General features: G+C 43.9%; 1 protein-coding gene across 1 annotated transcript; it reads left to right on the top strand.

Annotated features, from left to right (window-relative positions):
* Window positions 1–13,060: 13,060 nt before the first annotated feature.
* On the top strand, window positions 13,061–23,053 carry LOC311130077 (isocitrate dehydrogenase [NADP] cytoplasmic-like). The gene is made up of 9 exons (XM_084162731.1): window positions 13,061–13,157; window positions 13,750–13,879; window positions 17,415–17,706; window positions 18,598–18,700; window positions 19,288–19,465; window positions 19,879–20,030; window positions 20,258–20,398; window positions 20,718–20,880; window positions 22,638–23,053. The coding sequence occupies exons 2-9, from the start codon at window positions 13,758–13,760 to the stop codon at window positions 22,723–22,725; spliced, it is 1,239 nt and encodes a 412-aa protein (XP_084018857.1). The 5' UTR covers window positions 13,061–13,157; window positions 13,750–13,757; the 3' UTR covers window positions 22,726–23,053.
* Window positions 23,054–23,392: the final 339 nt, after the last annotated feature.

The raw sequence follows: 23,392 nt of genomic DNA, 5'->3' as shown, positions 1-23,392 counted from the left end.
CTCCTCCTGCTCCTCCTTGCACAAAGGCGGAGGTAGCGGTCCTGGTGCTGGGTTGTTGCCCTCCTACGGCCTCCTCCACGTCTCCTGATGTACTGGCCTGTCTCCTGGTAGCGCCTCCATGCTCTGGACACTACGCTGACAGACACAGCAAACCTTCTTGCCACAGCTCGCATTGATGTGCCATCCTGGATGAGCTGCACTACCTGAGCCACTTGTGTGGGTTGTAGACTCCGTCTCATGCTACCACTAGAGTGAAAGCACCGCCAGCATTCAAAAGTGACCAAAACATCAGCCAGGAAGCATAGGAACTGAGAAGTGGTCTGTGGTCACCACCTGCAGAACCACTTCTTTATTGGGGGTGTCTTGCTAATTGCCTATCATTTCCACCTGTTGTCTATTCCATTTGCACAACAGCATGTGAAATGTATTGTCAATCAGTGTTGCTTCCTAAGTGGACAGTTTGATTCACAGAAGTGTGATTGACTTGGAGTTACATTGTGTTGTTTAAGTGTTCCCTTTATTTTTTTGAGCAGTGTACATTTACATTGTACTAGCTCATTTTTGCCATTTGTTTGCCATGCGACTTTGATAAAAAATAGCATTTATTTATTCCAATGCATTAGATTTATCTGTTGATTTAACATTGTTTGCTGTTGTCAGTCAGCTGTTAGAGCGCTCATTGCTTTGTTTTTCAGGTGCGTGCGGGTATTGGTGTTCTCCGTGGCCACAAGAAGTAGACCATTTGTTTTCTTTCCTGGATCAGTTGATGATGGTCTATAATATCACTAGACAACTAGCCAACAGCTAGACACCAATGCGCATCCAATCCAGCCTATAGGTCACTCTTTCGGTTAGAAGCATTTGATAGGTCTACATTATTTGGATTTGTGTGTCCATGAAAACTGTTTTCACAGCGAAACAATTAAATGTTACGTAGGCATAGTTAACTTAGGCTGCAGTGCATTTTCCGAGATCTCCAAGATCCAGGAATCTTACAGGGTTTAAGTTCAATGTTCTAATTCAATTGTTAAATGCTTAATAATTACAAATAACACTCATAAATGTAATGAATATAAAGACAGAAAGGTAGTGTTTTATGTCACACGATCTGTGAAGACTCCAAGCATTCAAGTCATGAATTATGGACAACTCATGAACTACGGTGCAAACATGTTTTGATTCAACTCGTGTATTATATTCAATGTAGGCTACCTGTTCTGTGTGTGTTCGTGTGTGTAAAATTGCCTCCGCTGAGAGGGCAGGCTACCGGCAGTGGTGCAGGCCTAGTGGAGGGTAAACGCAACTAAACACAGTATACCCACCTTTTTCAGAAAAATGCATTGAGTATAGGGAGCGTTACTTTTTTCACCGCGACGGGCGAGTTTACCCACCCAATTTTGTATTTTTACCACTACATCACTGGCTACGGGTAGGCCTATTCGAAGTTCATGGTAATAGGCCTACACATTGTAGCTTAGTCTAGTAAATTGACCTTGTGTGTAAAAGCCAATTTATGCTTGATATGACAATGTGGTCGGAGGCTTCATATGGAGGGTGTGACGCAATTGCTGAGCCCCGGAGTCATGCAGAGGCCAAATCAAACTCTGTCCCACATCCTTGTGGGCCTTTCAACTGTTGTAACAAAGCAGAGCGCTCCGTAGCCTATAGCTCTGCATTGACATGATTGGTTGACCGTAGGTGGGTGGGTGCGGGAGGTCCAGTATAAACACAAACTCACTTCCTTGACAACTTACTTCACAATAGCTCTGCTGTGCTTCACAAAACGCAAGAAGTATAAAAGCCCAGACGTCTGCGGAGGCTGCATCGCAGTAAATACTGTACGGCCATTTCAGATATCGGATTGACCATGTACAGTCATTTAGGGTCATTTTCCCGTTTTTCCCGGGACAGTTTCAACCCTATTTCAGGTGTCCGGATTTTTCAGGCTACAAAAAAGGTCAATTTGTCAGCAAGACGCATCAATTAATGTAGGCCTAATCAATTGCAATCCCCGAATGTCATTATACACCCATTTTGAGGTTTTGTAAACAGATGTCTATTTCCATTCATCAAATGGCCCGAGTATAGCCTACATGAATTGCACTGTTTGGATTATTTTGGAGTGGAGGAACATGAACAGGTAGCTTACTTTTTGAAGTGATTTGTTTGACAATCAGATGGCATCATGACTGGTTGTGATCATGCCACATTCATTGGTCATTCATTTTTACCGCTAAATTACGTCTTTATTTGTAGGCCCATAAAAAAAGAACTAATTCATATTTTGCAACATTGTTGCCAAGGTCTGAGTGGCAAACAGCAAAGTTCATACAAACCTGTGCTGTTGCAAACTAAATCCTACATAGAAGCAAAAGGAAATAATGTGTTTAATAAAAGCTCTTACATTTAAAAAAAAGGGGAACCATTTGGATCAATTCAAAATTTAACAGCTATTCCGATTCAAAAACCAACTCCCATTCCAGCATGAGGACACAAGAGGATGGTGGTTGACCAAGTTGTAAGTAATTTAGCCTACCAATAAGCAAGTTATTTTTCAATGTATTAAAGCAAGCAAAGTTTATTATTTAATTCAAATATGTGAAGCCAAAGTTATATGATAATAAACCATAGGTTAGATAAAGTTGAAACGTTATTCGAAATTGAGCAAGTTTGTAAGATAGCTAGCAGAAAAGGCTACTTTAATTCGCCACTTTACAAGCTTGCCAGCAAACTTCTTCAAATCATATTTTTTTAAATATACAGTGGGGAAAAAAAGTATTTAGTCAGCCACCAATTGTGCAAGTTCTCCCACTTAAAAAGATGAGAGAGGCCTGTAATTTTCATCATAGGTACACGTCAACTATGACAGACAAATTGAGAAAAACATTTCCAGAAAATCACATTGTAGGATTTTTTATGAATTTATTTGCCAATTATGGTGGAAAATAAGTATTTGGTCACCTACAAACAAGCCAGATTTCTGGCTCTCACAGACCTGTAACTTCTTCTTTAAGAGGCTCCTCTGTCCTCCACTCGTTACCTGTATTAATGGCACCTGTTTGAAATTGTTATCAGTATAAAAGACACCTGTCCACAACCTCAAACAGTCACACTCCAAACTCCACTATGGCCAAGACCAAAGAGCTGTCAAAGGACACCAGAAACAAAATTGTAGACCTGCACCAGGCTGGGAAGACTGAATCTGCAATAGGTAAGCAGCTTGGTTTGAAGAAATCAACTGTGGGAGCAATTATTAGGAAATGGAAGACATACAAGATCACTGATAATCTCCCTCGATCTGGGGCTCCATGCAAGATCTCACCCCGTGGGGTCAAAATGATCACAAGAACGGTGAGCAAAAATCCCAGAACCACACAGGGGGACCTAGTGAATGACCTGCAGAGAGCTGGGACCAAAGTAACAAAGCCTACCATCAGTAACACACTACGCCGCCAGGGACTCAAATCCTGCAGTGCAAGACGTGTCCCCCTGCTTAAGCCAGTACATGTCCAGGCCAGTGGCGGCTCCTGAAAAAATTCTCAGGAGGGGCAATTTTTCTGATGATTTAGGTGACCTACACACATTTTAAAAAAGATATGTCCAGCAACAACATGAAGACAGGGGCAGCATATAAGTCAATACCAGAAGCATTTATTGACTGATCTGGGGAGATGGATTCCAGTTTCTGTGACAGATTATAAATAATCTCTGATGCCTTTGTTATATTAGCTTTTGGTTGAATGTACTGTCGTAGTAAATATATAATGTTATAGCTTGGTCTGACTAAAATCTTGTGCATGACCCATTTTGTGTTGGGCCTTTGTATTCAATACAATGAACAAGAGTCCTATCTTGTCAGCCTTGTCAGCAGGTGGCTAAGGATAACACCCACGCCATAGGTCTCTCAGTTCTTCCAACTCACGAGTTCTTGCCCTGAGGACACACACACACACACACCCACACACACACACACACACACACACACACACACACACACACACACACACACACACACACACACATCATCACTGATAAACACACACACACACACACACATCATCACTGATAACAAACACACACACACACACACACACTGATAACAAACACACACACACACACACAAATCCTCTTCTCTTAGGCTGAACATCTGAAGACAGAGAACCCGACTCAGAGCCAATGCAACAGTGACACTAGCCTGGAGGTGACATCGCCCAACTCATCAGGACCAATCAGAAGATCAGAACTACTAGATTCAACCTACTTCATTTTATTGTATAAAATGTCAGCACACAATGTTTAGGGGCTCTTCTGATAAACTCCCTACGAGTTTGACGAACGGGTCCGTGCACGCGATTCCAGATATCTTTACCTCTGAATAAACTGCCTTATATTATACAATTATCCACCTTGTCCAAAAGTCTCTACTTTTTCTCCGTTCTCCAGTAAACTTGTTTTATCAACAATAGTAAGGTTCAATGACACAGAAAGCAGTTCAATGTCGGGGTACAGAGTCGCTCTCTTACCAGGATCGCGGTCCGCTCTGACCAGGGTGAAGGTGGCCGGCTCCACCTCTCTGTCCGGGACTCTGTCATCCAGTCAAGTCTCCCAGCTGTATTGGGATTCCGCTGCCAGCAGCGTTTTCATTATTTAGTCCGTTCGTAGCGGGTATGTACACGATTTACATTTACATTTACATTTTAGTCATTTAGCAGACGCTCTTAACCAGAGCGACTTACAGGAGCAATTAGGGTTAAGTGCCTTGCTCAAGGGCACATTAACGTCATTTAGCAGACGCTCTTAGCCAGAGCGACTCACAAATTGGTGCGTTCACCCTATAGCCAGTGGGATAACCACTTTACAATTTGGGGGGGGGGGGGGGGGGGGGGGGGGGGGGGTTAGAAGGAAACAAGATCAGTCCAAAACCGAAGATCAGTCCAAAGCAGAATGTTTGCAGAATGTTTGTAAACTAAGTCTACAAATTAAAAACATAAAATAACGCCACACAGCAGGTCGCAACATAGACTCTGATAGCCGCCATTGTCTTAGTTACGTTCAACGTTACGTCACGTATGACGAAAGCGCGTAAGTGCATGCCCACAGACACCCATAGAGAATGTATTGAAAGCTTTGAAATGTGAAAAAAATAGATTTTACATGACAGGCTATGAGAGACTTCTGGGCGATTTTCAACCTGACTGAAATCGCCCAAAAAACGGGCGGGGCCATTTGAAGCACGACTTTAGCCTGATTTGACATTTAGTGGCTGGCAGATCAGACGTGAACACTGATAACTGCTGTTGCCGTGATATAATTGATTAGAAAAAAAATCCCTTCCTTTTCCCGTTTGGCAGTGCGTCGCCCATATCGCCCTATTGAACAAGCCGTCCCTGGGTCAGACGGAAGCCACTCCTCAGTAAAATAAACATTACTGTATGCTTGGAGTTTGCCAAAAGGCACCTAAAGGACTCTCAGACCATGAGAAACAAAATTCTCTGGTCTGATGAAACCAAAATTGAACTCTTTGGCCTGAATGCCAAGCGTCATGTCTGGAGGAAACCAGGCACCGCTCATCACCTGTCCAATACCATCCATACGGTGAAACATGGTGGTGGCAGCATCATGCTGTGGGGGTGTTTTTCAGTTGCAATGACTGGGAGACTAGTCAGGATCGAGGGAAAGATGGGTAGTACAGAGAGATCCTTGATGAAAACCTGCTCTAGAGTGCTCAGGACCTCAGACTGGGGTGAAGGTTCACCTTCCAACAGGACAACGACCCTAAGCACACTGCCAAGACAAGTCTCTGAATGTCCTTGAGTGGCCCAGCCAGAGCCCGGACTTGAACCCGATCAAACATCTCTGGAGAGACCTGAAAATAGCTGTGCAGCGATGCTCCCCATCCAACCTGACAGAGCTTGAGAGGATCTGCAGAGAGGAATGGGAGAAACTCCCAAAATACAGATGTGCCAAACTTGTAGCTTCATACCCAAGAAGACTCGAAGCTGTAATCGCTGCCAAAGGTGCTTCAACAAATGAATACTTATGTAAGTAATATTTAAGTTTATTATTTTTAACATTTGCAAAAATTTATAAAAACGTGTTTTTGCTCTGTCATTATGGGGTATTGTGTGTAGATTGATGAGGGGGAAAAAACAATTGAATACATTTTAGAATACGGCTGTAACGTAATAAAATGTGGAAAAAGTCAAGGGGTCTGAATACTTTCCGAAGGCACTGTGTATATATTTTTTTACTATTTTCTACATTGTAGAATAATAGTGAAGACATCAAAACTATGAAATAACACATATGGAATCATGTAGTAACCAAAAAAGTGTTAAACAAATCAAAATATATTTTAGATTTTAGATTCTTCAAAGTAGCCACCCTTTCCCTTGATGACAGCTTTGCACACTCTTGCAAAGCTGTCAAAATAAAGAAAAACCCTGGACTGAGTAGGCTTGTCCAAACTCTTCAGAGATGTTCGATGAGGTTCAAGTCCGGGCTCTGGCTAGGCCACTCAAGGACATTCAGAGACTTGGCCCGAACCACTCCTGCGTTGCCTTGGCTGTTTGCTTAGGGTCGTTGTCCTGTTGGAAGGTGAACCTTCACCCCAGTCTGAGGTGCTGAGCGCTCTGGAGCAGGTTTTCATCAAGGATCTCTCTGTACTTTGCTCCGTTCATCTTTTCCTCGATCCTGACTAGTCTCCCAGTCCCTGCCGCTGAAAAACATCCCCACAGCATGATGCTGCCACCACCATGCTTCACCGTAGGGATGGTGCCAGGTTTCCTCCAGACGTGACGCTTGGTATTCAGGCCAAAGAGTTCAATCTTGGTTTCATCAGACCAGAGAATCTTGTTTCTCGTGGTCTGAGGTGCCTTTTGCCTTTTACTGAGGAGTGGCTTCCGTCTGGCTATTACCATAAAGGCCTGATTGGTGGAGTGCTACAGAGATGTTTGTCCATCTGGAAGGTTCTTCCATCTCCACAGAGGAACTCTGGAGCTCTGTCAGTGTGACCATCGGGTTCTTGGTCACCTCCCTGAACAAGGTCCTTCTCCCCCGCTTGCTCAGTTTGGCCGGGCGGCCAGCTCTAGGAAGAGTCTTGGTGGTTCCAAACGTCTTCCATTTAAGAATGATGGAGGCCACTGTGTTCTTGGGGACCTTCAATGCTGCAGAAATGTTTTGGTACCCTTCCCCAGATCTGTGCCTTCGACACAATCCTGCCTCGGAGCTCTACGGACAATTCCTTCGACCTCATGGCTTGGTTTTTGCTCTGACATGCACTGTCAACTGTGGGACCTTATATAGACAGGTGTGTGCCTTTCCATATCTTGTCCAATCAATTGAATTTACCACAGGTGGACTCAATGGAAAAAGGATGCGCCTGAGCTCAATTTCGAGTCTCATAGAGAAGGGTCTGAATACTTATGTAAATAAGGTATTGCTGTGTTTTATTTGTAATACATTTGCAAAAATGTATACCATCCTGTTTTCACTCTGTCATGATGGGGTATTGTGTGTAGATTGATGAGGATTTTTATTTATTTCATCAATTTTGGAATAAGGCTGTAATGTAACAAAATGTGGGTCTGAATACTTTCCGAATGCACTGTATATAAACTCAGCAAAAAAGAAACATCCTCTCACTGTCAATTGCGTTTATTTTCAGCAAACTTAACATGTGTAAATATTTGTATGAACATAACAAGATTCAACAACTGAGACATAAACTGAACAAGTACCACAGACATGTGACTGACAGAAATTGAATAATGTGTCACAAAATCAAAAGTAACAGTCAGTATCTGGTGTGGCCACCAGCTGCATTAAGTACTGCAGTGCATCTCCTCCTCATGGACTGCACCAGATTTGCCAGTTCTTGCTGTGAGATGTTACCCCACTCTTCCACCAAGGCACCTGCAAGTTCCCGGACATTTCTGGGGGGAATGGCCCTAGCCCTCACCCTCCGATCCAAAAGGTCCCAGACATGCTCAATGGGATTGAGATCCGGGCTCTTCGCTGGCCATGGCAGAACACTGACATTCCTGTCTTGCAGGAAAACATGCATAGAACGAGCAGTATGGCTGGTGGCATTGTCATGCTGGAGGGTCATGTCAGGATGAGCCTGCAGGAAGGGTACCACATGAGGGAGGAGGATGTCTTCCCTGTCACACACAGCGTTGAGATTGCCTGCAATGGCAACATGCTCAGTCCGATGATGCTGTGACACACTGCCACATACCATGACGGACCCTCCACCTCCAAATCGATCCCGCTCCAGAGTACAGGCCTCGGTGTAACGCTCATTCCTTTGACGATAAACGCGAATCCGGCCATCACCCCTGGTGAGACAAAACCACGACTCGTCCGTGAAGAGCACTTTTTGCCAGTCCTGTCTGGTCCAGCGACGGTGGGTTTGTGCCCATAGGCAACGTTGTTGCCGGTGATGTCTGGTGAGGACCTGCCTTAGAACAGGCCTACAAGCCCTCAGTCCAGCCTCTCTCAGCCTATTGCGGGCAGTCTGAGCACTGATGGAGGGATTGTGCATTCCTGGTGTAACTCGGGCAGTTGTTGTTGCCATCCTGTACCTGTCCTGCAGGTGTGATGTTCGGATGTACCGATCCTGTGCAGGTGTTGTTACACATGGTCTGCCACTGCTAGGACGATCAGCTGTCCGTCCTGTCTCCCTGTAGCGCTGTCTTAGGTGTCTCACAGTACGGACATTGCAATTTATTGCCCTGGCCACATCTGTAGTCCTCATGCCTCCTTGCAGCATGCCTAAGGCACGTTCATGCAGATGAGCAGGGACCCTGGGCATCTTTCTTTTTGTGTTTTTCAGAGTCAGTAGAAAGGCCTCTTTAGTGTCCTAAGTTTTCATAACTGTGACCTTAATTGCCTACCGTCTGTAAGCTGTTAGTGTCTTAACGACCGTTCCACAGGTGCATGTTCATTCATTGTTTATGGTTCATTGAACAAGCATGGGAAACAGTGTTTAAACCCTTTACAATGAAGATCTGTGAAGTTATTTGGATTTTTACGAATTATCTTTGAAAGACAGGGTCCTGAAAAAGGGATGCTTCTATTTTTGCTGAGTGTATATATATAGATAGAATAGAAATGCAACAATTAAGATTTGACTGAGTTACAGTTCATATAAGGAAATCAGTCAATTAAAAAAAAAAAATTAGGCCCTAATCTATGGATTTCACATTACTGGGAATTCAGATATGCATCTGTTGTTCAGATACCTTAAAAGGTAGGGGCGTAGATCAGAAAACCTGTCAGTATCTGGTGTGACCACCATTTGCCTCATGCAGTGCGACACATCTTCTTCGCATAGAGTTGATCAGGCTGTTGATTGTGGCATGTGGAAAGTTGTCCCACTCCTCTTCAATGGCTGTGCTAAGTTGCTGGATATTGGCGAGAACTGGAACATGCTGTCGTACACATCAATCCAGAGCATCCCAAACATGCTCAATGGGTGACTGTTACGAACCCCGTGGCTTTAAAAGTCTAGGGTGGATGGAAAAGAGACCCGTAACATAACTCATGCAAATTAGAATAGTGACACGGAAACAGTGAGAACAAAAATACACGACAACCATAAGCTACCGTCAAACACAAAATGTTTATTATGAACACACGGTAAAGGTTTGGGGAAAAAGGGCTGAGCAGGACCCAAGGAATAAAACAATCATGTCAAAAAACCCTAAACTGATCTTGCCTGCCTCAAGAACCGCTAAGCTACTGCTAACCATACAAAAATACAGTGGGTGGTCCGCTCAGGTCTAACTAGTGTTTTTAGACAATGTTCTTTCTACGGGTAATGTGTGCCCAAGGGCAATTTGCTAAATCCCCCTTTTCCCAGGAACACACAACATAGTTACCATATAGAGTAACCAGCAAATGATTGAGTACACAAAAAACAGGACACCACAGTATCCATACTCACAAACAAAAAGAGTCTCTGTCAGCAAACACAACTGACTGGCTTTTAAAACAATAGGATGTGTGATGTGAGTGAAAAACCAGAAACAGGTGGTGCAATGCAGAGGAATATCCACTGATTGGTCCACCTCAGCAATCAGCAGATAAACGGATGTCGGACAGGTGGGACACCCCAACGACCACCAATCAGGAACACAAAGGACACCTGTGATTAGGGCAGAAGGAGAGGGAAAACACATACAGGATACCTGTATGCCATTTAGCAGACGCTTTTATCCAAAGCGACTTACAGTATGGGTGGTCCCGGGGATCGAACCCACTACCCTGGCGTTACAAGCGCCATGCTCTACCAATTGAGCTACAGAGGACCACGTATCCGTAACAGTGACATGTCTGGTAAGTATGCAGGCCATGGAAGAACTGGAACATTTTCAGCTTCCAGGAATTGTGTACAGATCCTTGCGACATGGGGCTGTGCATTATCATGCTGAAACATGAGGTAATGGTGGCGGATGAATGGCATGACAATGGGCCTCAGGATCTCGTCATGGTAACTGTGCATTCAAATTGCCATTGATAAAATGCAATTGTGTTCGATGTCCGTAGCTTATGCCTGCCCATACCATAACCCCACCGCCACCATGGGGCACTCTGTTCACAACGTTGACATCAGCAAACCGCTCACCCACATATCTGCCTGGTACAGTTGAAACCGGGATTCATCCGTGAAGAGCACACTTCTCCAGCGTTCCAGTGGACATCGAAGGGGAGCATTTGCCCACTGAAGTCGGTTACGATGCCGAACTACAGTCAGGTCAAGACGCTAGTGAGGATGAGTGTGTGCAGAAATTCTTTGGTTGTACAAACCCGGTTTCATCAGCTGTCCGGATGTGGAGGTCCTGGGCTGGCGTGGTTACACGTGGTCTGCATTTGTGAGGCCGGTTGGATGTACTGCCAAATTTTCTAAAACGACGTTGAAGGTGGCTTATGGTAGAGAAATGAACATTCAATTCTCTGGCAACAGCTTTGGCCAATTGCACACTCCCTCAACTTGAGAGATCTGTGGCATTGTGTTGTGTGATTAATCTGCACATTTTAGAGTGGCCTTTTATTGTCCCCAGCAGAAGGTGCACTTGTGTAATGATCATGCTGTTTAATCAGCTTCTTGATATGCCACACCTGACTGTTGGATGGATTATCTTGGCAAAGTGGAAATGCTCAATCACATTTTAGATATATAAGCTTTTTGTGCATATGGAACATTTCTGGGATCTTTTTTTTCAGCTCATGAAACCAACACTTTATATGTTGCATTTATATTTCTGTTCAGTGTGTGTGTATATATACACTGAGTGTACAAAACATTAAGGACACCTGCTCTTTCCATAACATAGACTGACCAGGTGAAAGCTATGATCCCTTATTGGTGTCACTTGTTAAATCTACTTCAATCAGTGTAGATGAAGGGGAGGAGACAGGTTGAATAAGGATTTTTAAGCCTTTCGACATGGATTGTGTATGTGTGCAATTGAGAGGGTGACTGGGCATGACAAATATTTAAGTGCCTATGAATGGGGTATGTAGTAGGTGCCAGGCGATCCGGTTTGTGTCAAGAACTGCAACGCTGCTGGGTTTCTCATGCTCAACAGTTTCCTGTGTGTATCAAGAATGCTTCTCCACCCAAAGGACATCCAACCAACTTGACACAACTGTGGGAAGCATTGGAGTCAACATGGGCCAGCATCCCTGTGGAATGCTTTCGACACCTTGTAGAGTCCATGCCCCGACGAATTGAGGCTGTTCTGAGTGCAAAAGAGGGTGCAACTCCATATTAGGAAGTTGTTCCTAATGTTTTGTACACTGTATTTTGATCAGACCGATGTTGCTACAGCACTGTGGCCTGGGTGTTTTCTTTAAGTTTATGATCACATTGCCAAATCACCAACGGCACAGCACCATAATGCTCGTGTAGAAATGTGTTGCACAACGTTTCACTTTAAAAAGAAGCCCACCGTTCTGTAGCAACATCGACCTGATCAAAACATTGAAAGCGACTGGCATAATTGTAGGCATACATAAGTATGATCATACATTTTCACAATTGTGCATTAATGAGGCCACCTTCTCAATTAACTTTCTATGTCCAAAAAGCTGCAGAGACGACGATTACACACGGCGATAAAGTAGGAACGCCAGAATTGTGATAGCCTAGGCTAGTGTGTTTAAATAGATTTGTTTGGGAAAATCTAAATCATCTGCATTTCCTAATAATTTAACATTAACTGATAGATGATAAAAAATCAAATAAAAGGATTAGCGCAGTGCAATTGAGACCGCCGCGTAGCACAAACAACCCTCTTTAAAAAAACAGCTACCCGCCCATAAACACCCTCCTGTAGCTGTGTGGGATAACGCTATTGGCTGGTTTAGGCAAAGCTGGTGGATAAATGAAGATAGTGAACTAAGGCCGTTTACCATTAAAATTTATTTTCAGTTTCAGTCTACTTAACTGGGTGTTTCTCCTATAGACACCAATGCAATAGCAGCTGGGTCTGGTCTCCTTAATACATTATTTCATTGAGAACAAAAACGTCTCTGGTTTAGGTTTTGACATTTCCCCTGATTGGTTCACTTGCGCTTGCGCTAACCAGAAGGGGATTCGATTAATTCCCCGTGCAAACCCGGTTAGCATTGATTACATTCGTTTTGAAACCGGGCTGGCTACCGAGGGTGAGCCGGGTTCACCGGTCAAAGCCGACGATTAAGTCGGCTGAAAACAAAAATGACGTAGTTCTTTGTAGGCCAGTGTTTTTACATGCAAAAGTTTTGCTCATTATAAAAACATGTATATCGCTATATCTGCCTTCCAAGGAAAACTACCTAGAAATTTGTAGCATTTATTTAATAGAAAATAATTTTTTTATGTTTCTGAACGATTCATCATGCTGTTTTGTTGACATTATGGCCCTGTCAAACTCGATTTGAGCATGCTCTCCTCCCTCACCGCTTTTGCCTGGTGACGGGCAAAAGCCCTGTTTACCCCGGTTCGGTGTAATCGAACTCTCTCCAGGTTTGACTCGTCAATTTATATGGAACGGCGCCTCTCCTCCCGCAGATAGTAGTCGCAGCCTTGTAGAACCAGTTGGTGTAGAACAAGACGCTCTACCGCCTCAACTATTACCCGCAGACTGTGGTTCTGTTAGAAAACGAAGGTAGGCACTCATAATATCTGCTACAAGGTTATGCTTTTCAAGCGTAGGCATATTGTGCCTAAACGCTTTTATTTGGTCAGTTTTCAGAAGAAGCAATGTATCGATTAAAAACTGTAGCACCAATAATGCCTTGTTGATTGGATACATTTTATCTCAAGGTTTCTTGCCTTGATCCTGCTTGTAGCTAATGTAGGGTAACCATTTTCAGTTTTGAGAAATGGGCAAAAAGTGCTAAAACCCACAATAAAATTTTATTTGAAACTAATTCTGGTTGAGGTGAAGTTGTTAGACTTGTTAAACTAGAGGTTGGAATGTCGTTTGAGACTGTCCCAGTTTAACCAAATGGAGTAAACTGCTTTCATAGAATAAAAATGCTGACTCACTGGTCTAGTAACTTGCAGTTCCAGTTATAAATGAATTTATTCAATTTGTATGAACTTTAGACCAGGGAAATGGCCTTGACTGTATCACTGCTGAAATAACTTCCATGTTCAGAAGGCTTGCCAGTTGCCACTTTCTTGTTACTGTTGACTGACTCTCTCCCCCCCCCCCCCCCCCCACACACAACTTCACACAACTTTCCCTCCCCCAGGTTCCAGGATGTCCCAGAAGATCAAGGCAGGGTCGGTGGTGGAGATGCAGGGGGATGAGATGACCAGAGTAATCTGGGAGCTCATTAAGGAGAAGCTCATCTTCCCCTACCTGGAGATGGACCTGCACAGGTGACTTAAACCTGCTGATACACCAGGGATTGTATTACATTTACATCATTTAGCAGACGCTCTTATCCAGACCGACTTACAAATTGGTGCATTCAACTTGTGATAGCCAGTGGGACAACCACCTGTTTTTTTTTTCTGTTTTTTTATGGGGGGGTGGGGGAGGGGGGAGTAGAAGGATTACTTTATACTTCACATTTTGCAATGAAAATGAGCACTTCTTATTGGACAAGTTCAGGTAGTCCCTCCCAGTTTCGACACATTTCCTATACATTAAATATATAGAAAACATAACAGAACTGGAATGAATAGAGCGGAGTCGCATCAGTGTTCTGAATCTACATGATAGACAAGCGTGTCTTTTCTATTCAATATATGTCTGTCTAAAGATTCTGTAACAATGCACCCTGAGGTGCATGGGGAACGGGAGGTAGGGGTTTGTTAACGGGGGGTTGGGGGTGGTATTGGCGTTAGAAGACTTGTCACACCAGACGAGCTTGTCAACACCAGCTTAAGCTCCTCTGTGATTCAGGTTTTACCTGACTGTCGATACTTGAATCTCCAGAGAGATACCTAACTTGCACTTGAATTGGTGGGTAGGGTTCATTAGGTTGTCATGTAATGCCCAGAGTTTTTCCTGCTTAAGTCGCATGTTCAGGAAAACCCCCTGACCCTATAGGTTACAGGAATACACACACGTGATGTTGAAATGCTGGCCATAGCTGTGCACTACACTAACCCTTGACACTAGCACGATATCACCAAGGACAGGTGTGTTAGTTGTCAATGCATATTATTGTGCAACGGGTTCTTTATTGTACTTTCATGTTATGCTGTGTTTGATGTCTGTTCAGCACGTGTTTCCAGTGTTCGGTAGAAGAGAGAGGTGCTGCCCAGATCTAAGGGACTTGCATAATAATTGACCGTTTTTTGAAAAGACAAATGCTTATTCAAATTCTGAGGACCAGTTTGTTCCTAGGTTTAGCTGTTTTTTAAAGAGCAGTGTATTACCCAAACCGCCAGACAATCTGATCACATGACGTCAGCAGACTAGTTGATCTAGATGTGGCGTGGTTGATAGAGTACAAACCAGAACGAATGCTTTCCAAGATGTACAACTCTGGTCTGTCAAATTCGAACTGTTCAAGTCCTATGCTCCAGTCCACTCCTCTTTTTACGCTAGACCTTCAGACTGTGGACTGATATTAAACACACACACAACATTGGCTGCAGCGCTGTGATTATCACAATTGTACATTCGTTTTTTCAGTTCTGTCTTAAAACAGTTAGAAACTTTTGATGTTTTTGAGAACTGCCAGTTAAAGGCAAAATGCATAAGGTCTGTGTTAAGAGCTTAGAAGTTCTTACTTCTTTCACAATATTTTCAGTATTGATGCAACATGATATGTTGTAATAGTTATTCTATAACCAACAGGACCACGTAGCCTTAGTCATGGTGAAAATACACACCTCCCAGTGTTCCAAACCCATGACCTAACCTTGTCCCCAGGCTATTGCGCACAGCACATAATAAGCCTGGTACATCAATGATTCAAAGCTGGACTTAGTGGGAGTGGCCATTAGAATTCTATGGGAGTGACTTTAATGAGTAAACTATTTGTCATTTAATTTTAGCGAATCACACGACTGAGGCGTGGCTCTGTGTGCTTGTGGTGTGCTATTGTACGGGGGAGGGTTAGGGGGAAGGTGTTGTGGGAGATGATTGGTTGGTAGAATAAGCTGATGCCTATGCGCCGGGAGTTTCTCCCGGGCTTTCTGTATTGGCTAACAAAGGTAAAGTTTGACACGTTGGTCCACCAGACTCTTCGCGCATTTGGGCGGAAGTGTCTGGGAACGAGATTACCCATGACCTGACCTCTGTGGTCATGTTTATTACAAATGTCCAGGGATGTTTTTTTTTATTTTCTCCAGTAATTCAAAAATGAATCAAATTATTGGCATCTATGAAGTTGGTCAAGCGAGAAGGATAGCTTGAGTTTTTTTTTTCTTGCAGGTTTGTGTTATTCCTGCTGTTTCTGTGTCTGTAGGGCACCCTCATTCGTTTTACAAGTCTTAGGAATGCATTTGGTGTGGTGGGGGATGTGGGTGGAGAGGATGGTTCATCTTGGTCAACCACAGTGCACACCCCCCTCAGGAGGCGCAGCAGCTTATCTCCAGCTCACACCATTACACAAAGCCTGTAGTGCTGTATCACACAGTCTCAGATGTGCTGATTTCCCAATTACGTTGAGTTGCACATCTAACCTGTGGTTGTCTGCATCCTAATATCTCTGATCTGACCTATGTCTGTGGAGCAGCACATTGTTGTAGTACTAGGCTAAGGGGAAGGGAGGGAGAAACTGGGTGAAAGGTTGTTAAACAATACCCAGTTTCCGCAAGGAAAGGCCTACAAGGAAATGTATAGGTATTTATGCTTAGTCTGGTCTTTTTGTACATATGAGTGTAGTGCACACATTTAGTTGGGAATTTGTGGGGGGATTTTCAATTTAGTGTTAGTTAAATCAATAAACCAGTCTTGCTTCTTGCATTGTTGTAGTTTGTGTAAGCAGACAACCCAGTCTCTCATTAACTATTGTACTGTATGTAGAAATAATACGTTGTTTATATGAACTAATAGCACAAACTCTAATAGCTCAATGCCACCAGGAGTAGGGCGTCAGTTGTCACTAGCTACCACAGCCACAAAGTCATAAACCGCACCTATTTATACAATTTCTCTTCTTAAAATCAAGTTTTAAACAACCTTAACCACACTACTAACCTTATGCCTAACCTTAAATTTAAGACCAAAAAGGCAAATATTTTACAATCTAGCCAATTTTGACTTTGTGCTTGCGGTAACTAGTGGAAATCCAGAGCACCCCCATCGCCTGCTAGGATGTGTTGGGTCTTTCAGAGGAGAAATTCATTAGTTCAGTCACGCAGCAGCAGCCTGCGAAGACTGGCCTCTTTGTTCACATGTTAGCATCTTCTATACTATTTCTGGTTCAGCCTCTCACCAAGCTTACTCTATGGTGATGACACTATCTGATTTACATAATTTCACACTGATTGAATGTTGCTCTGTTTGACACAAACACATTCTACTTTTTGCAAGTGTTTAATTCCTGCTGCATTTGAAACAGGAAGGTTTTGTTGTTTGCTGTGTCCCGTGCTGCTTGCTACAGAGTGGCTCTGTGTTAGACCTGATAGAGTAGGGGACTCCCTGATCAGGTGGTTCAGTCATCAGAGGTAGGCTTTGGATTGGGAATCCCCACTGACTTTATTATAGAAGGCTAAACGACATCAAACAAAAACACACAGTAAATGTATCGGCATTAAACATGTTAGAATCAGAATAAAGCCAACTTTAATACGAAGAATATGTCCCAAAGATTGGTTTCACAGGCCCACACACTTTTCATAGCATTTGTCCTCCCATGAACCCTAAAGGTAACAATTCTCCTCCTTCCTCCCTGCCGCTCATTTCCCCCCTCCCTGCGCCTCTCCCCTGCTACCCTCCCTGCCCTTTCCTCAGCTACGACCTGGGCATGGAGAACCGCAACGCCACGGACGACAAGGTGACGGTTGAGGCGGCGGAGGCAACGCGACGCTACAATGTGGGCATTAAGTGTGCTACCATCACGCCGGACGAAAACCGGATGGAGGAGTTCAAGCTGAAGCAGATGTGGCGCTCGCCCAACGGGACCATCCGTAACATCCTGGGAGGCACCGTGTTCAGGGAGCCCATCATCTGTAAGAACATCCCCCGCCTGGTGCCCGGCTGGGTCAAACCCATCATCATTGGCAGGCACGCCCACGGAGACCAGGTAACCTTTTACGAACCCTTCAGCAGTAGAACCCTTACTAACCATTCATCAAAACGTATTTATGCCCCCTTAATGATTGGCTCTCTAGGTTTCTCTCTAGGCCCTTCCTCCCTCACTTCCTTGAATCTGATTACCTCGAGAGAAAGGATGGATGCTATGCTACGCCATAGGTAAATGAAGCAATGTGTTAGTGGTACCCCGTCTCTTTTAACACGTTAAGGGTGATATTGTACAGTATCAAGTTGATCACATGTTAACTTCATGCAGACTAGAGATGTGGTTGTTGGGCCTGCTCACAGAGAGACAGATGGGCAGGTGGGGTAATGGTGTTGTCACTGAAGGCTCTGTCAGTCACTGATTAAATGGATGCGTTGGCCTTTAGACCATGTGTTGACACACTGGCTCCACATCTCAAAGTGCTACGTCATTCATACTGTACTGCAGCTAGAGAACAATCAAACCTCTACATGGCACCATGCCATAGTCAATACGCTTTAACTCCAATTAGGTGGGAACTTGACCTTTTGGTTGGTTACTGTATTTGAGAATCACTTCACTGTATGGCCTGGATGATTGATAAGCAGGATACATGTTTTTTATATTATATTACAGTGCTATTTCGGATTGCTTTTTTGGTTGCATCCACACTCCTGATTGGTTGAAGCCACTCAGAACAATGTTTCATTTTGGACAGACATATCTGTATTTCAGCTCTCTAACAGCAATGTAACCTGTCATCTATTCCAAGATTACAGGTTACTGTCATCTACCCAGTGAACAGTAGTCCAGTGCCTTGTTGCCCCAGACAGGGATTGCACTTCTGCTTTTCTCCACTAGATAGAGCCCTTGTCTGTTACATCTATGACCTCTCTTCTCTCTCCCCCTTTGCAGTACAAGGCCACCGACTTTGTGGTACCTGGACCTGGGAGACTGGAGATGAAATTCACACCCAAGACTGGGGAGCCAATGAACTTTGTCGTCCATGATTTTGAAGGTAAAACCACGTTTACTTGTCGATGAAAAATCAATCTTAAAATGTAAGGGAAATAATGTCCAGTATAGATTGTGTCCCGTATATATAATATTGTGTTAGTCAATATTTTTTAAACATTTTAGTCATTTAGCAGACGCTCTTATCCAGAGCGACTTACAGGAGCAATTAGGGTTAAGTGCCTTGCTTAAGGGCACATCGACAGATTTTTCACCTAGTCAGCTCGGGGATTAGAACCAGTGACCTTTCAGTTACTGGCACAACACTCTTACCAAAGCTACCTGCCGCCCCATATGACATACACAGGCTGGCACCATAGGCTATCTTTATATATGCTTGCAGTGTAAATATTACAATACGAGAACGCCGTTATCTGATTTTAACTCTGAGTTATAAATCAGCCATGTATCTCCCTCTCCTGCACATACTGTAGACAAACATTGAACTTTGATTAACTAGAGGGTGAGATTAAGGTTCGCTCCATCGCTCTGTTTGCACCTTCTCCAAAAAGGCTGTCTTAGTGTGTCTTGTGTGTTTATGTGAGCGTGGACAGTATCTTCATGAGATTGATGCGTCTGTCTGTCTTCCAGGTTCAGGTGGAGTGGCTCTGGGGATGTACAACACAGACAGCTCCATCAGGGACTTTGCCCACAGCTCCTTCCAGATGGGGCTGCAAAAAGCCTGGCCTCTGTACCTCAGCACCAAGAACACCATCCTCAAGAAGTACGACGGACGCTTCAAAGATATCTTCCAGGAGATCTACGAGAAGTAAGTCTGCCTGGCCTCAGACAACATTTGAGTCGAGTAAATCTTTATTGTCCCTATTGACAATATATTTTTCAGCATGTAGTCGAGACTCATGAAACATGAGTCACATACAAAGTATGGTTGATGATAATGGGTCAATGGCAGACAAGCCCCGCTGGTAGAGCTGGTAGAGCACGGCGCTTGTAACGCCAAGGTAGTGGGTTCGATCCCCGGGACCACCAATACACAACAATGTATGCACGCATGACTGTAAGTCGCTTTGGATAAAAGCGTCTGCTAAATGGCATATTATTATTATTATTATTATTATTATTATTACTATGCATATTTTCAATGTCTGACTCCTTTAGAAAAGACAGTATGAGGTTTAGGTGTGTAAACCCTGTTCTCGTACCTGTTCCTGTGTGTCGAAGGCAGTACCGCTCTAAATTTGAGCAGAAGGGGATCTGGTATGAGCATCGTCTGATTGATGACATGGTGGCTCAGGCCATGAAGTCTGATGGAGGATTCATCTGGGCCTGCAAGAACTACGACGGAGACGTCCAGTCTGACTCTGTAGCCCAAGGTAAGACCAGCTAGTTAAGTCCACTCCAGTCTAGTACAGTCGTACTCTGGAATATTCTAAGACACTGTATCCCAATAGAAATTGAGTTAGACTTTTAGTTCCAGAACACTAAGGAGAATGCTGCTTTTATGTTGTCTTGGTAATACTGGCTCTGAGTGTTGTTTACATCCAGTTAGCTGTTAAGTACTTTGTGACAGATGTATTTAATGTCTCTGTGTGTCCCCCAGGTTATGGGTCCCTTGGTATGATGACCAGTGTGCTCATCTGTCCTGACGGTCGTACGGTAGAGTCAGAGGCGGCCCACGGCACAGTTACGCGCCACTACAGACAGCACCAGCAGGGCAAGGAGACATCCACCAACCCCATCGGTAAATTAGACACGATACAATATATGTTCTATTTCATTCTGTCTCTGACTGATAATGCCTGCTCTAAAAAACCTTTTAGCCTAGCTCTTTTCCCTTCTGTGTGTAGATCTGAATGTAGCAGGGGTGTATTTATTACGCCGATTCTGTTGCAAAACATTTTTTAATCGAAACGTAACTGGGAGGGACCTACCTGAATTTGTCCAAGAAAACAGTTTCTATATGTTTGGACTAATGATTACACCCCAGCTAAGAGAAACACAGGCAACACAAGGACCTAGGAAAAGAGCTCAATGTTTTGAAATGTCCTGTGTGTGTGCAGCGTCCATCTTTGCTTGGTCGCGGGGGCTGCTGCACCGGGCGAAGCTGGATGACAACGCAGAGCTGCGTGTGTTTGCCGAGGCCCTGGAGGTCATCTGCGTCGAGACCATCGAGGCTGGCTTTATGACCAAGGATCTGGCTATCTGCATCAAAGGCATGGCGGAGTGAGTATCACACATACAGTTGAAGTCGGAAGTTTACATACACTTAGATTGGAGTCATTAAAACTTGTTTTTCAACCACCCCACAAATGTCTTGTTAACAAACTATAGTTTTGACAAGTCGGTTAGGACATCTACTTTGTGCATGACACAAGTAATTTTTCCAACAATTGTTTACAGACAGATTATTTCACTTAAAATTCACTGTATCACAATTCCAGTGGGTCAGAAGGTTACATACACTAAGTTGACTGTGCCTTTTAAACAGCTTGGAAAATTCCAGAAAATGATGTCATGGCTTTAGAAGCTTCTGATAGGCTAATTGACATCATTTGAGTCAATTGGAGGTGTACCTGTGGATGTATTTCAAGGCCTACCTTCAAACTCAGTGCCTCTTTGCTTGACATCATGGGAAAATCAAAAGAAATCAGCCAAGACCTCAGAAGAAAAATTGTAGACCTCCACAAGTCTGGTTCATCCTTGGGAGCAATTTCCAAATGCCTGAAGGTACCACATTCATCTGTACAAACAATAGTATGCAAGTATAAACACCATGGGACCACGCAGCCGTCATACCGCTCAGGAAGGAGACGCGTTCTGTCTCCTAGAGATGAACGTACTTTGGTGCGAAAGTGCAAATCAATCCCAGAACAACAGCAAAGGACCTTGTGAAGATGCTGGAGGAAACGGGTACAAAAGTATCTATATCCACAGTAAAACGAGTCCTATATTGACATAACCTGAAAGGCCGCTCAGCAAGGAAAAAGCCACTGCTCCAAAACCGCCATAAAAAAGCCAGACTACGGTGTGCATCTGCACATGGGGTCAAAGATTGTACTTTTTGGATGTCCTCTGGTCTGATGAAACAAAAATATAACTGTTTGGCCATAATGACCATCGTTATGTTTGGAGGAAAAAGGGGGTTGCTTGCAAGCCGAAGAACACCATCCCAACCGTGAAGCACGGGGGTGGCAGCATCAAGCTGTGGGGGTGCTTTGCTGCAGGAGGGACTGGTGCACTTCATAAAATAGATTTGCATCATGAGGATGGAAAATTATGTGGATATATTGAAGCAACATCTCAAGACATCAGTCAGGAAGTTAAAGCTTGGTCGCAAATGGGTCTTCCAAATGGACAATGAACCCAAGCATACTTCCAAAGTTGTGGCAAAATGGCTTAAGGACAACAAAGTCAAGGTATTGGAGTGGCCATCACAAAGCCCTGACCTCAATCCTATAGAAAATCTGTGGGCAGAACTGAAAAAGCGTTTGCGATCAAGGAGGCCTACAAACCTGACTCAGTTACACCAGCTCTGTCAGGAGGAATGGGCCAAAATTCACCCAACTTATTGTGGAAGGCTACCCGAAACGTTTGACCCAAGTTACACAATTTAAAGGCAATGCTACCAAATACTAATTGAGTGTATGTACACTTCTGACCCACTGGGAATGTGATGAAAGAAATAAAAGCTGAAATAAATCACTCTACTATTATTCTGACATTTCACATTCTTAAAATAAAGTGGTGATCCTAACTGACCTAAAACAGGGAATTTTTACTAGGATTAAATGTCAGGAATTGTGAAAAACTGAGGTTAAATGTATTTGGCTAAGGTGTATGTAAACTTCCGACTTCAACTGTACGTACGTACGTGCATGCATACACAGTAAACCTGATTATGAAACTAGACTGACTCCAACTGTCTTTCTTTCTCTCCTCTCTTTCCTTCATCTTACTCTTCTCCTCTCCTCCCTTTTTAGTACCAAACGCTCAGACTACCTGAACACCTTTGAGTTCCTGGATAAACTGTCAGAGAACCTGAAGACCAAGATGTTCAACCAACCCTAACTGTGATCACCTCATCTACCAACTTCACACACATACTATTGACACCCGGGACTATGGGCCAACACTGAACCACTGACGGGGGACTGTCTGCCCAGAACCTAACCAGAGCTTCTAGAAGACCTAGGACCCTCTGGACTTATTCATTCCCACCACCAGCAGTCTGTCGGCTAAAGGAGGTGTCTTGTCCAGGGGGAGGGGATGTCCTCCTAAAGCTAATGCATCATTCCCATCTGAACTACTTGCCATTGCTGTCCCACTCTCCCCCTGCTTGCTGTTGCTTGGCAATATGAATATTCATGTAGACTCATTAAACTCAATGTGCCTCTGATTTCATTGCTGGACTGTTTCAATATTACCCAACAATTTTCCAAGTCACATCAAGGGACACCTACTTGATCTGCTCTGTTGGCCTCAACCTAACTCATATACCCCCTCCCTGTTCCCACTGTCTGACCACAAGATCCTTCATTTCTCTCTTCCCTCATACTCACCCCACCCCACAGCACTGACAAACGCCTGATCTCCTTCCGCAACATAAAAGCTGTTGACCCCCTCCAACTCTCTGATGCCATCTGCTCTGCCCTGCCCCTTGACCACGCCTCCAACTCACCTGATGAACTAGCTGCCCAATTCAACACTGCTCGGTCTCCCTCAATTCTCTGGAACA

This window comes from Coregonus lavaretus (assembly GCF_964263955.1).
Source record: "Coregonus lavaretus genome assembly, chromosome: 5".
NCBI classification, from domain to species: Eukaryota; Metazoa; Chordata; class Actinopteri; order Salmoniformes; family Salmonidae; genus Coregonus; species Coregonus lavaretus.
The sequence above is the reverse complement of the archived record's forward strand: the minus strand, read 5'-3'. Positions and strand labels throughout refer to the sequence as shown.